We start from the raw sequence: 12,766 nt of genomic DNA, 5'->3' as shown, positions 1-12,766 counted from the left end.
ACTCTTTCACTTTTAATATACTTCGCTTGTATGACTCACTGAAACCACCACTGTGGATACAGAGAATCTTACAGTGAAAAAGGACTTCAAAAATCATCTCTTTCAAACCTCCATTTATAAAAAAAGAAAATATCAAAACCGTTTTCAAGACGTTAAGACATTCAGGCACACACCAGGGAAAGGGGCATAGGTATCCAGCTGCTTAACGCCTTCCTCCAGCAAACTAAGAGCAAGCTCCAACGTTGGTGACTCATTCAGAAGATGATACATCAGACTAAATCCTGGTGGTTTGTAGGCTATGATTTCTTCTCCTAAATAGAACATAACACAGTCCAGGAGATGGACAGTTAGTATTTTTGTCATACCCTTGATTTATATGAAATATATGAGACTTGTAAATTAAACGGCATCTAAACGGGCTACTTTCAATTTAGAGACAATGGCACAAACTGTACACAGTGGTAATTCCCAAAGGGCTGATTTGCTCATAGTAGTTAGTTACCTATGTTAACTCCTTAAAGGATCTATAAGGAGGTGTTCTTTCTTTCATTCAGCAAAATTTTACTTTATTTTCTCTTGCTCAGAACAATTAAAATAACTGAAACAATGTAACAAAAAAAGATTATATCCCAACTTAATTCATTAACTTAGAAATAATCTGTATCTTATATATATAAGTTATAAATAGCTTTATCAATAGTTGACAGCATACTTGGAAGTGATAAATTACCTTGTAATTCCACAAACTGGTCTACAAAATCTTCAAGTTGAGGCTCATAATCTCTGAGCAATTTATAAAACACTTCCAAAACAACCTCAGCAACTTCCCACTATAGAAAAAGACAAATATTACAGTAATAATAAAACAGTCCAAGGTGATGGCCTTATTAAGCTTTTCATTCCTCCCACTTTTCTCCAGAACGTGACTGCAGTCCCTTCTCCAAAGTGTCAAATATTTCATATTTTCTCTAAAATTCTCAGGTTGTAAAGGGGCTGAGAAATCATCTAACCGCCCTTATATCACAAAGAAAGCTAATGAAGCTCAGAGCATGAATAACTTCCCCAAACCATAAAGCTTGGTAGCAAACATGCTAGAAATTAAGCCCTGGACTTCTATTCCCAGACCAGTATTCTATCTTATATGACTCTAGCCAAACAAGTTAAGAAGACTCAAGGGGCGCTTGCCCCTAATGGACCCATTAATATCTTTTTGTTAAAAATAGTTTTTTAAGGGGCACCTGGGTGGCTCAGTTGGTTAAGTATCCAGCTTTGGCTCGGGTCATGATCTCATGGTCTGTGAGTTCGAGCTCCGCATCTGGCTCTGTGCTGACAGCTCAGAGCCTGGAGCCTGTTTCTGATTCTGTGTCTCCCTCTCTCTCTGCCCCTCCCCTGCTTGTGCTCTTTCTCTCTCTCTCTCTCAAAAATAAATGTTAAAAAAAATGATTTTTAAAAGCTATATAACGAGGAAAAATATTTATGCCAAAGGAAAAACATGTATAATAGTATAGATGACAAAATTAAAACTTTGTCCTAAAAACAATTCCACTGCAAAGAATTTATTAAGGCTGAGGCTGGTAACTGCAGTTAGGGTGTTTTTTTAAATTATTATTTTAAAATAATTTCCACTACACATAATTTTATCAATGCTGAGTCTAGGAATTAGGATTATACAGTGATTTTTTTTATTATTATTTTTAAATTATCCACCTATCTATATTTTCCAAAAACTTCAAGATCATTTATTTAAGTAAAAAAGGCTTATTATCACCACATAATGAATGATTTTAGGATTTATAAAAATATATACTAGCTCTATGTCTATGTTATTTATCTCAATGTAAAGCACTGTTTTTGTGAGAGGCTAATGTTCTAAAATACAGTGACAGAAGTTAAACCTGAAGAAGACTTTCAAGTGAAAAGAATCCATGAAGTTGAGGAAAAATGCCTGAGGGTGAATATGTTGGGGTGGAACTGAAATCAGTGGTAACTAGGGGAAACAGCAGCACTGGAAGGGTCCAGATGCATGAATGAAAAACAGTAACCCCTGGCAAGAACATGGCTGACTCAAGATCTAAACCCTTGGGTCATAATGACCTTTTTAAGAAAAGGCAAATAAGGTACTTGAGACAAGTGTGAAAACGTATCGGAGCATTTTGCTGAAGAGGTCACAATTACCAGCATCCATTATTCAGCATCTGAAATGACTTTTATTAACAAGGCATGGCTGCTGTCATTGTTTTCATCCAATAAGGAAATAGATGTTAAAGAGGTAATTTTAGGACTTAAATGTACACCACTCCCAGTATTTATTTTAACTATGTGAGAAGCAAAAATCATAAAACGGACAAAAAATGAGTTTCAGTTATTTGGGACTAAGTATTAGAAACAAACTGTGTCCAATGAAAGGGTAATAATGAATACGTACACCATGCTACATACAAGTAATGATTATGCAATCAATGAAGAGATGGTTTTCAAAGAATCTTTGATGGCATGAAAAAGTGCTCATGACACTGTATTTAGTGGCCAAAAAGAGATACAAACGAATGTTAACTATCTCAATTTAAGCGTGTGTGTGTGTGTGTCTGTGTGTACACACATATGGATATATGTATATATGAAGAAGGATACGTTATCCTTCCTTTGGCAACAGGATTATGGATAATATAATTTCGTCTTACATTTTTCTATAGTTTCCTAATTGTCCCAAATTAACACAAACAAAATTATTTTTATAATCACTAATATAACAACAAATAAACCCAACAGGTTCAAAAACAGCAAATTATAAAGTAGAAATGTCCCTACAAGATACATCCAAGCGTATTCTGCGAGGCAATAAACAATATTATAGACTAAGCGAATTACGTCAGAACCTGAAAGGGTCTCTTCCATAGCTTAGTGGTTATGAGCTTGAATCTGGAATCAGAGTCCTAGGTTCAAATCCTGGTTCTGGACCTTAGGCAAGTTCCTTAACCTTGCTAAGCCTCCATCTGTAAAATGGGAATGTTCATAGTACCTGCCTCACAGTAATAACGGAATTACGTAAGATGATATATACAGTAAGTTCAGTTGCGAGTGTGTCGCAACCAGAGGAAATACGTATGTAAATGTCAGTGCTCCCTCAGCCTCCATCCCTGGCAAACATAACTGACAGATCACACACAATACGTCTTCCTATCAAGACAAGGCTCCATAATCCAGAAGTGCTACTAATCAAGAGAAATTGGTGTGCAGGTTTCAACTTATTTCAATCTCTAAACTAAATCACCTCAATAAAGGATGATATGTTTCCAACTGACAAAGGTGTGACATTTTTGGTTCAATTTTGGTCAAAATTTGTTCAGTTAAGGATCTGAGTAACTATGAATTTGTATCAATTGAATTACCGGTCACTAAAAAGTCAGTGCTTTGGTTTTAGTGCCCAAATTCATTTTTTTTCATGCACATAAACTAATCAGATCACGGACATCTCTGTGTTAAAACTATGAATTTTACTGACTGCCAAAAGCTAAAATGAATTTACAGCATCTCATACCTTTAATAAGAGAAAAAGCAGCAATAAATGAGTAAGGAGAAAATAGGTTTTCTCTGTATATTACCTTTTCAGCTGCTCTCCTGTAAGCTCTTGTGCGGAATCGGAGAAACACAGAATCTCTAAGGAACTGTAAATAAGGGTCAAAGCCAGGGGGCCTCAGGCCAGCACCTAAATTAGAAGGAAACGAGCTCTCCACCAGGGTACTAATAAGCTGGCAAAAGGCCCGAGTCAACGGGTATTCTTCACACCGGGATTCTATTTCATTTAGTTCAACCTTCCAAAAGAAAAAATAAAGAAATTTAGTAATATGAAACCATCAGCTATAAAGTACACAACATTTTGCAGACATTGACTCACTAGTATTGAGCTAGTCATCATAATTATCATCACACCAAAAGATACGTTATCTCACCATTCTTCATTTAGAGGAAAAGACACCACAGTATCATATAAATTGAATTAATCAGATGGAAGAATTTCAAATTCCCATGTATTGTTCCCAGGTGTGAATTAAAAATAGAAATCTTCTATGTTTCTTTATGAAAAAGAGAGGGGGAGTGTAGAGAGAGAAGCAAAGAAACTAAAACAAGTAAATTCTCACTTCAGGTTGACCCAAGTAATCCAATTAAACTGGGTTCAACGCAAACTTTCAGTTTGGGTGGCTGCCGTAGAACATCCTTCCCCAACTCTGAAACCTGAAGTATTTTGGTTCCTCTCAGGAAAAATGTCATGTCCATTTCAACACTGACCAGACAACACTTCAAATGAAAACATATTAAACTTGAAAATTATAAGGAGGGGCACCTGGGTGGCTTGGTCAGTTAAGCATCCGACTTCAGCTCAGGTCATGATCTCACGGTCTGAGAGTTCAAGCCCCGAGTCGGGCTCTGTGCTGACAGCTCAGAGCCTGGAGCCTGTTTCAGATTCTGTGCCTCCCTCTCTCTCTGCCCCTCCCCTGTTCATGCTCTGTCTCTCTCTGTCTCAAAAATAAATAAACATTTTAAAAAAATTAAAAAAAAAATTATAAGGAACCTCACAGGGTATAAGAATACTTTTTGTTAACTTTCATCATGTGAATGTACGAGTAGAGCATTTAAACTCAAAGGAAAACTTTACCTCGATACCAATCGCTTGCCTCTGGCTTGGAACCCTTACGGTCTGCAGTATCTTAAAATAATAAGAATGAGATGTTAGACGCATTCCCTACTCCTCAATGAAAAGCAGTGACTCTGTAATATAAACAGTCATATTCACACCCACAGGTGTGTGTATCTTATGATGCTAATCAGAGAGGACAATTGAGAAGTCTCTGATGGACTTTCATCAGCAACTGTGCAGGGTTCAGGTAGAAGCTCCAATTATCTGGGCTTCAGAAAACTGATGGTTTCTAAGTGCACATGAGATGTATTTTCAGCAAATTTCCTAAGATATTCCAGGAATGAATCTTAAGAGGATTTATGGGACAAAAATCTCACCAGTGTTCAAGACCAGCCCTACTATTAGCACCAGAAAACCAATAATTAAATTTGTCAAGAACAGGTTTGAACAGGTTTCTTATGTGGGCAAAAGTTTTGAGTTTAAGCTGTTCCGACCTGACCTTGCTAGGAACATAGAGCAGTATATGGTATAGTTAATTACGCTTAATGTCATGTTACTTGACATTCTTACAAGTTGAAAATATACTATCAGGCAGCAGCCTTTAAAAAGAAGTCTTGGTCTAAGGATAGAAATGTCTAAACCCACTCATATTGCATTTTCGTTATAAAGGAGCAGTATAAGCACTCAGGACATGAAGTACTGACACACTTTGAAATGCAAAAATGAAGCATTAATACTAAACCAGAAGTGACTCAGCCTCTCGGGACATACCAGCTCCCTTCATTTTGCTCTTGCTAAGTATCATTACATCTTCAGGACACAGGTTAGAAAATAACTAGAATATTTTACTGCTTCAAAACAAAGTTACAATCACCGGCACCTGTATGTTGCAGTGTTTTTTAGACAAACACATATTCCATCTCACCATTTTCCTAGAGTTATTTCTGTAAAGCACATCATTAGTCTCCTTTTTAAATTTAGCATATACATTGAATAACTACACCTTCACAGAAAAATGCCAACACGCTTTACGTCTAAAGAAAGTTGAAAGAGAGATTCTTCATTCTTCTCGTGTGGGACAGGAGGACACAGACGAAGCAAAAAAGAAAAGCGGATGTTCCCCACAATTAATGAGTACAAATAATGCCCGAGGGCTCTTATCCTCCTGGTCTCAAAGACGAGTTGAGGAATTCTGTCCATTTATTAATTTCTCACAGACACTGCAAAACAAAGTCTTAAGAGAAGAACCCATCTCCAGTAACCTAGTGAAGCTGTCAACTGATCCAAGAGAAAAACCCAAGGTGGTTCGTTTCTGCTGCCATGCTCGGTACTACAGTCGTAACTGTCTAACTGGGAAGGTCACGGTATACTGGGAGTTGCGAACTGGATGCTCTTGCTTCTGCCACAGTATCAAGCCTCACTTTCCAAACTGTAATAAATAAGAGAGCTTGTAATACTACCTGAGTGTATTCCAACGACTGCCAGAGGGAAGCAGCAATTTCAGGAGATTTTCCAAAAGCTGCAAGGGTCTTGAGCAGCTCTGCTTTTAGAACAGGGGGAATGCTGCATTGCAGGAGTCCCAGGATCACCACAACCGGGGTCCACTGAGGATGCTCACAGAGTGCCAGACGAGCGTTTTCACTCTGGGAATTGAACACAAAAAGAACAAGAAGGACTTTCCATTTTTAAAAGCTAAGAAAAATGACCAGCAATAATCTAAATTGCTAGCACTTATACCGAGTATTCAAAGGCCTAATACATACTAAAACAAAGAGAAGCTTATGGCTTATGTGTGAAGTCTACCAGTGGATCATATCAGATTACTGCTCAGTCAATGTAAAGAAGAGGGGAGAAACAGCCTTTTACAATTCCTTTTATAGCTCTAAGCGAGGACAATAATACATACGAGATAAATGGTCGGCCAGGGTCACATAAATCTTAACCTAAGCACTGTCAATCCTGCCTGAAACAATGTAATATATTTTTTACTATATGAATAAATGCCATTTCAATTTTTGAGAAAAAAATGAAGATATATATGGTATCAAATACCACTCCGTTTTAATTCAATAAGAAGTAATTACTATCTTCATGTTTTAATGTTTAATAATGTTAATCCTGGAAAAACTACAAAAACACTATTCCTATCTTCAAGACAGAATGTCTACACAACTTTGCTCCAGGGTATAAGAGAAACAAGTAGAAGAGATTTCTGAGCAGAGAAATTATATAATGAAACTAATGTTTCTTATGAAGACTAATTTGGGGGGCTCCTGGGTGGTCCAGTTGGTTAAGCATCTGACTCTTGATTCTGGCTCAGGTCATGCATGGTCCCCCCGGTTGTTGAGACTGAGTCCTGAGTCAGGCTCTACACTGGCAGCACAGAGCCTACTTGGGATTTTCTCTCTCTCTCTCTCTTTCTCTCTCCCTCTCCCTCTCTTCCCCCCGCCACCCCACCCATCCACTGTTTGCACATGCTCTCTCTCTCTCAACATAAATAAACATTTAAAAAAAATTTAAAGACTAATTTGGCAGTAGCAGGTGAGATGGTTTGGTGTAAGGAGAGAATAAAAGAGTAATTCAGTAAATAACTTTTCTTTTTAATTAAAAATATTCTTGGGGTGCCTGGGTGGGTCAGTCAGTTAAGTGTCACACTTCGGCTCAGGTCATGATCTCATGGTAAGTGAGTTCAAACCCTGTGTCCGCCTCTGTGCTGACGGCTCAGAGCCTGGAGCCTGCTTCAGATTCTGTGTCTCCCTCTCTCTGCCCCTCCCCCCGCTCTCACTCTGTCTCTCTCTCTCTCAAAAATGAATAAACATTAAAAATAATGATAATAAAAAATTTCTTGGGGCAGGGCACCTAGGTAGCTCAGTTGGTTGAGCGTCTGACTCTTGATTTTGGCGCAAGTCATGACCTCATGGTCATGGGATCCAGTACTGCAATGGGCTCGGTGCTGAGCATGGAGCCTGCTTAAGATTTTCTTTCTTTCTTTCTTTCTTTCTTTCTTTCTTTCTCTCTCTCTCTCTCTCTCCCCCCCCCCCTCACCCCCCCTCCCCTCCCCTGCTCTCTCTCTAACTAAAAATTTTTTAAAGTAAAAATTGAAAAAAAATTCTTGGGGCACCTGCGTGGCTCAGTCGGTTGAATGTCCGACTGTTGATATAGCTCAGGTCAAGAACCTAGGGTCATGGGATTGAGCCCCACAACAGGCTTTGTGCTCAGTGTGGAGCCTGCTTAATATTCTCTCAATGTCTCTGTCTCTATCTCCCCTTCCGCCCCCTCCCCTGCTTGCGCTTTCTGAAATTAAAAAAAAAAAACAAATTTTTTAAAAATATTCTTTACGCATAGATACACACCAACAAATACCTACGCTAGGGAACCTTCTAGAAGGATGTGAATCCAAACACTGATTCTTATTTGCCCTTCTATTTTCTTTCAGGCACATGCCATTTATTATTTTCACCTTAGCTGACGGCAATAAGTAGAGCTACCGTTACATCCTCTGAAGGTAAAGAAGCACAGAGCCTAAAAACAGAATTCTGTGTGCAATACTCATCACTTATAAACTTCAAGCATTTCACAAGCGTCTGGGATCTTCTTAAAATGCCCCCGTGCTAGAAAACAAATAAAATTACACTCTTACATACTGTGGATGATAATTACCCAAGTAATGATGGTGGATGTGAGCTGTAAAAAGGCAATCAGTCCATCCTGCTCCTTCTGGGTGATGCCACGTGAAGGAAGGTGACGGTACTGGACACTATCTGCACTTGGAAGATCCTTCCGGAGATGCTCATGGTAGAGCATTAAGGAGTGGAAGAAATGTTCCCAGGAAACAGGACTGCCACCTGTTCCCTGAATATTTTCAACTGTAAAGAAAGACAGCATAAAATTTTCTTTCAAAAATGTCTATGCATTAGCTTGGAAATGGAGGGAGAAAAAAAACTGAAAACAATAAACTGTGCCTTTATCCTAGATAAGCAGAGTATGTTGTCTTGTCTAGAATAAGCAGTGTGTTGAAAATGGGGTAGAATCCATCTGTGAGCTCAATCTCTGGATTAATTTTTCTTCAGGGCTAAGAACAGGTGGTACCCAGGCACATGCAAAGGTAAATTACTTGGATGTCAGTTACCTATTTTATATCCATAAGAGTTCTCTGTGTTGTCCTGTGACTACACGGGGCTCCTTTCCCCAACAGCTAATTCCCAAACGTGAGCTTAAATTCCCACAGAGAGAGATAAGGACAGTCTAGATTTGTAATTTACACTACTCCACTACATACCAAGCACAGGGCAAGATAAGCAGGCCTTGACAGAGTAGTCAAAACACTGGCCTTGGAGCTAGGCAGAGCTCAATTCCAATCATGGGACCTACCAAGCAGATGTTTAATAACTATTTCTTTCTCTTCTCTTTTCCAGTGTTTCAATTTAACCAGACTCAAGTCTGAAAATTAAATGAGGAAATTGGGAGAGGGTTGACAGAGAAACTGTAAGAAGAGAAATTTAGAAAACAAGTACTTATGAATTAAAAAAAATCAAAATCATATGGCAAGGGTATATAGTATGCACTGAATACCAGATGTGTTCTTGGAAGTTTTTATATATCAATTCTGATTTCTTAAACTGAATTGTATTTAACAAAGTCAATGGTAAAACTCCCCAACCTATGAGACCATAATTAAGGCATCACTATGCATAAAGTTCCCAAGGTACTCCTTTCCCATTATCATAAAAATAATTTATACACCTAGTAAAACTTAGTACAAGTAACAAATATTCTTTAACAGGCAGGGGAATAGTGAGTTCAAGAATGTCATGGGGCACCTGGGTGGTTCAGCTGGTTAAGCGTCCGACTCTTAATTTTGGCTCAGGTCATGATCTCACAGTTCGTGAGATTGAGCTCCATGTCAGGCTCCATGCTCACAGCACACAGCCGGCTTGGGAGTCTCTCTCTGACCCTCCCCCGCTCATTCTCTCTCAAAAAACCCAAACAAAACAATGTCACAACAAACTCAGATAACATCCAAGTTTCTCTTACCGTGACTACTACCATTGACTTTAAGCAAGCTGAAACAGTAGTGGGCGCACTGGGGCCCATTGGCTAATCCTTGGAGCATTTTCAAATAAGGAATGTAAATCGTTGGAGGCAACAGGTCACCCATTTGCCTAACAAACTTTGACAAGACGACCTGAAATAGGGAAAAATCAATAGTTTACATAGCATGGACTAACTAGTGAAGACTACATATGAACTAAAACTAAGTGCACTGATTTAATGCCTCAAAGATAAAATAATTTGGTATTCTACTTATGAAAAATTATTTTTTCAAGATTGTCACTAGCAACTTAATCAATTATAGAATTTTCTGTGAACAAAAAGCACATTTGTTTCAAAACATCTCAATGCCACAGGACATAAGGCTACTCACATTTTAAATATGTAAAACAATCGAAGAAATTTACTCCTCTAAAATAAACCAGCAAAGTCAAATATACTTGGAACCCACGGTTCCTGAATCCCAGTCAAATTTAGTATGAAGACCTAGGAACCTGAAAGAATTTTGGAGGGTAGCCTAAAAATACTGTTTTGTGTTCTGGCTAATACCACATTCCCACATTCCTGTTCTGTAAATCCACTTCTTGGTTTTCCCTTTTATCTTTGCTTATTCCTTAAATCTATTAACAAATAAAAATGCTATTCAGACACTCAGTCTCATTGGTTGGATTTGAGAACTGAAAATGTTACTGGTCTCTAGAAGTTATTGTTAAATCTATTAGAACAGTGATTTTTCTAATGATGGAGAAAATTATCCTTATTTTTAAGAGATAGTCACTTATCCAGTAAAAGGTGAAACGTCATGCTGTCTATAAGTTACTTTCATGTACTCCAGAAAAATAAAAGTAGTAAAAATAACAGCAGTGGATGAAGCAAACGAGGCAAAATGTTAACAGCTGTTAAATTAAGATGTTGGGTGTTCACTATAATTATTCTCTCTTCCATGTTTCAAATATTTCATAATATAAGGATTTTTTTAATCTTCAAAAATTTTAATCACTCCTTCTCCAAGACATTTTTGTAAATGGGGAGAAAGTGAAACAATAAATGTAACAAATGCAGTAAAAAGAAAAGGTGTGTGATCTCAGCCTCTAGCATAACTAAAAATTATTCAACATGAAAGAATCCAGAATAGGAAATCCCAAAAGATGAAGATCGATACTGCAATCCATCTTATTTGCTACTGTGTATCATACTTTAGTTAATATAGGACAGAAAATGGACTTTTTCCTACATTTTTTACTGATTCATTGTCATCAATTCTAACTTCTCAGCCTTTCCTTTTAGTACCTACACCTATCCTAACCTCCCCAACTTGTTAAGAATGGTGTATAATGGGTTATTGTCATGCCTACTGGGGACAAACTAATAAATAAATACCAGTAACATTCAAGCAAGTGACACATAGAAAGACTAGACACCTTTCTACGATTGGACATGTAGCTAATATGTTACATAAGACTGACTACATAAACTCCAAAATGATCAGAACTTAAATTTAACACTTTCAAATTTCAAAAAGGAAAAAAGTGCAAATTTCTAAAGGTTACACAAGTAGTCATTTGTGTTAACAGCAATTAGGAATTAACATTTCTTCACGGTTCAAGACTCCCACTTACACCAAGGCAGAAAAACAGAAAAACTAAGAGCTTACCTGGCGTTGAGGGGGTCGCTGATGAGCCACCCCAAGGTAAGAACCTATGATAGTGGAAGTCTGAAGAGGCTCTGAGGGACACCAATATTCCAGAGCAAGCTCCAGATTAAAAGGGTTCTTTTTATATAGCTCACCAATCTGCAAAGAATAAGCAGACACTGGGTGAAAATGCCTCTCACTCAAAAATTACCTTGAATTGAAAATTTACATTTTTATGGAACTCAATTATTTAAGATCTTACAGCTGAACTTTCCCGAAGTTAGGGAGTAAATAATGGAAGGAGGGAGAGATGACCATGCATCCAATGTAATGGCTTACCAAGAGCATTAAGTGTTCCAGATCCCTTCTAAGTGAAATGGGAGGTTCATTACCCATCTGCATACTCATGTGAATCATTCGAGCATCTTCATCTGCCCGATTCCTCAACTGTTTTACCTATTAAATGCATTGCATACAGTTTAATAGGGAAATTTATTATATGGGTTAATAATACTGAAAACAGGAAACCAGCCAACTGTCTAAAAGTGATTACACAAAAGAAAACCTGTTATAACATCTATTCCACTTTAATGACATAACAAAATATACTAGGAATTTTAGTATGATATCACCATCCATAATTTATATCTTAAAACTTCAATGTATTTTCCACTACAGAGAAAGTGAGTTTAACAACAGTGTTTCTGAATGGGAACGTTACTACATTTTCGACAGGACATTTCTTCACTGGGCTGGATCATCCTGACCACTGCAGCACAGTTTAGCACCCCTGAGCTACCTCCTGGCTACCAACAACTCCACCACAGATATTATAACAAGCAACACTGGTGCCATTCATTTCCCCAGCATGCTCTGAATGCTATTATTGCCCTGGCTGAGAACCATTACCTTATAAACATTCATGTGAACTGGGGCGCCTGGGTGGCTCAGTCGGTTGAGCGTCCGACTTCGGCTCAGGTCATGAGCTCACAGCTCTTGAGGTCGAGCCCAGCATCGGGCTCTGTGCTGACAGCTCAGAGCCTGGAGCCTGCTTTGGATTTTGTGTCTCCCTCTCTCTCTGCCCCTCCCCTGCTCATGTTTGCTCTCTCTGTCCCAAAAATAAGTAAACGTTAAATAAAAAAATTTTTTAATAAAATAAAAGGCGGGGGGGGGGGGCGCCTGGGTGGCTCAGTCAGTTAAGCGTCCTACTTTGGCTCAGGTCATGATCTCACAGTTCATGGGTTTGAGGCCATTGGGCTCTGGACTGGCAGCTGGGAGCCTGGAGCCTGTTTCAGATTCTGTGTCTCCCTCTCTCTCTGCCCTTTCCCAACTTGTTCTTTCTCTCTATCAAAAATAAATAAACATTAAAAAAAAAAAAAAAAGCTAGACAAACCCACAATTACAGGTGAGGATTTCAACACTCCTCTCTCATTATTTTTTAATAT

The 12,766-nt window shown here is 38.2% G+C and overlaps 1 protein-coding gene across 2 annotated transcripts in view; it reads right to left on the bottom strand.

Moving 5' to 3' along the window:
- The window catches only part of NUP205 (nucleoporin 205), an 86,117-nt gene that overhangs the window by 49,296 nt on the left and 24,055 nt on the right, over positions 1-12,766 (bottom strand). For both annotated transcript variants that reach the window (XR_007460096.1, XM_049641898.1), the window contains exons 9-17: positions 11,661-11,777; positions 11,343-11,480; positions 9,671-9,821; positions 8,297-8,502; positions 6,097-6,279; positions 4,655-4,705; positions 3,603-3,812; positions 731-830; positions 174-311 (exon numbers count right to left, since the gene is read on the bottom strand). Coding sequence is in view for 1 of the 2 variants with exons in the window: in XM_049641898.1 (XP_049497855.1) it covers positions 174-311; positions 731-830; positions 3,603-3,812; positions 4,655-4,705; positions 6,097-6,279; positions 8,297-8,502; positions 9,671-9,821; positions 11,343-11,480; positions 11,661-11,777 (1,294 nt within the window). In the remaining variant the exon portion in view is untranslated. The remainder of the gene's footprint in view (positions 1-173; positions 312-730; positions 831-3,602; positions 3,813-4,654; positions 4,706-6,096; positions 6,280-8,296; positions 8,503-9,670; positions 9,822-11,342; positions 11,481-11,660; positions 11,778-12,766) is intronic.

This window comes from Panthera uncia, chromosome A2 (genome assembly GCF_023721935.1).
Source record: "Panthera uncia isolate 11264 chromosome A2, Puncia_PCG_1.0, whole genome shotgun sequence".
Taxonomy (NCBI): domain Eukaryota; kingdom Metazoa; phylum Chordata; class Mammalia; order Carnivora; family Felidae; genus Panthera; species Panthera uncia.
Note: the sequence above shows the minus strand (reverse complement) of the source record. Positions and strands in the feature narration are given on the sequence as shown.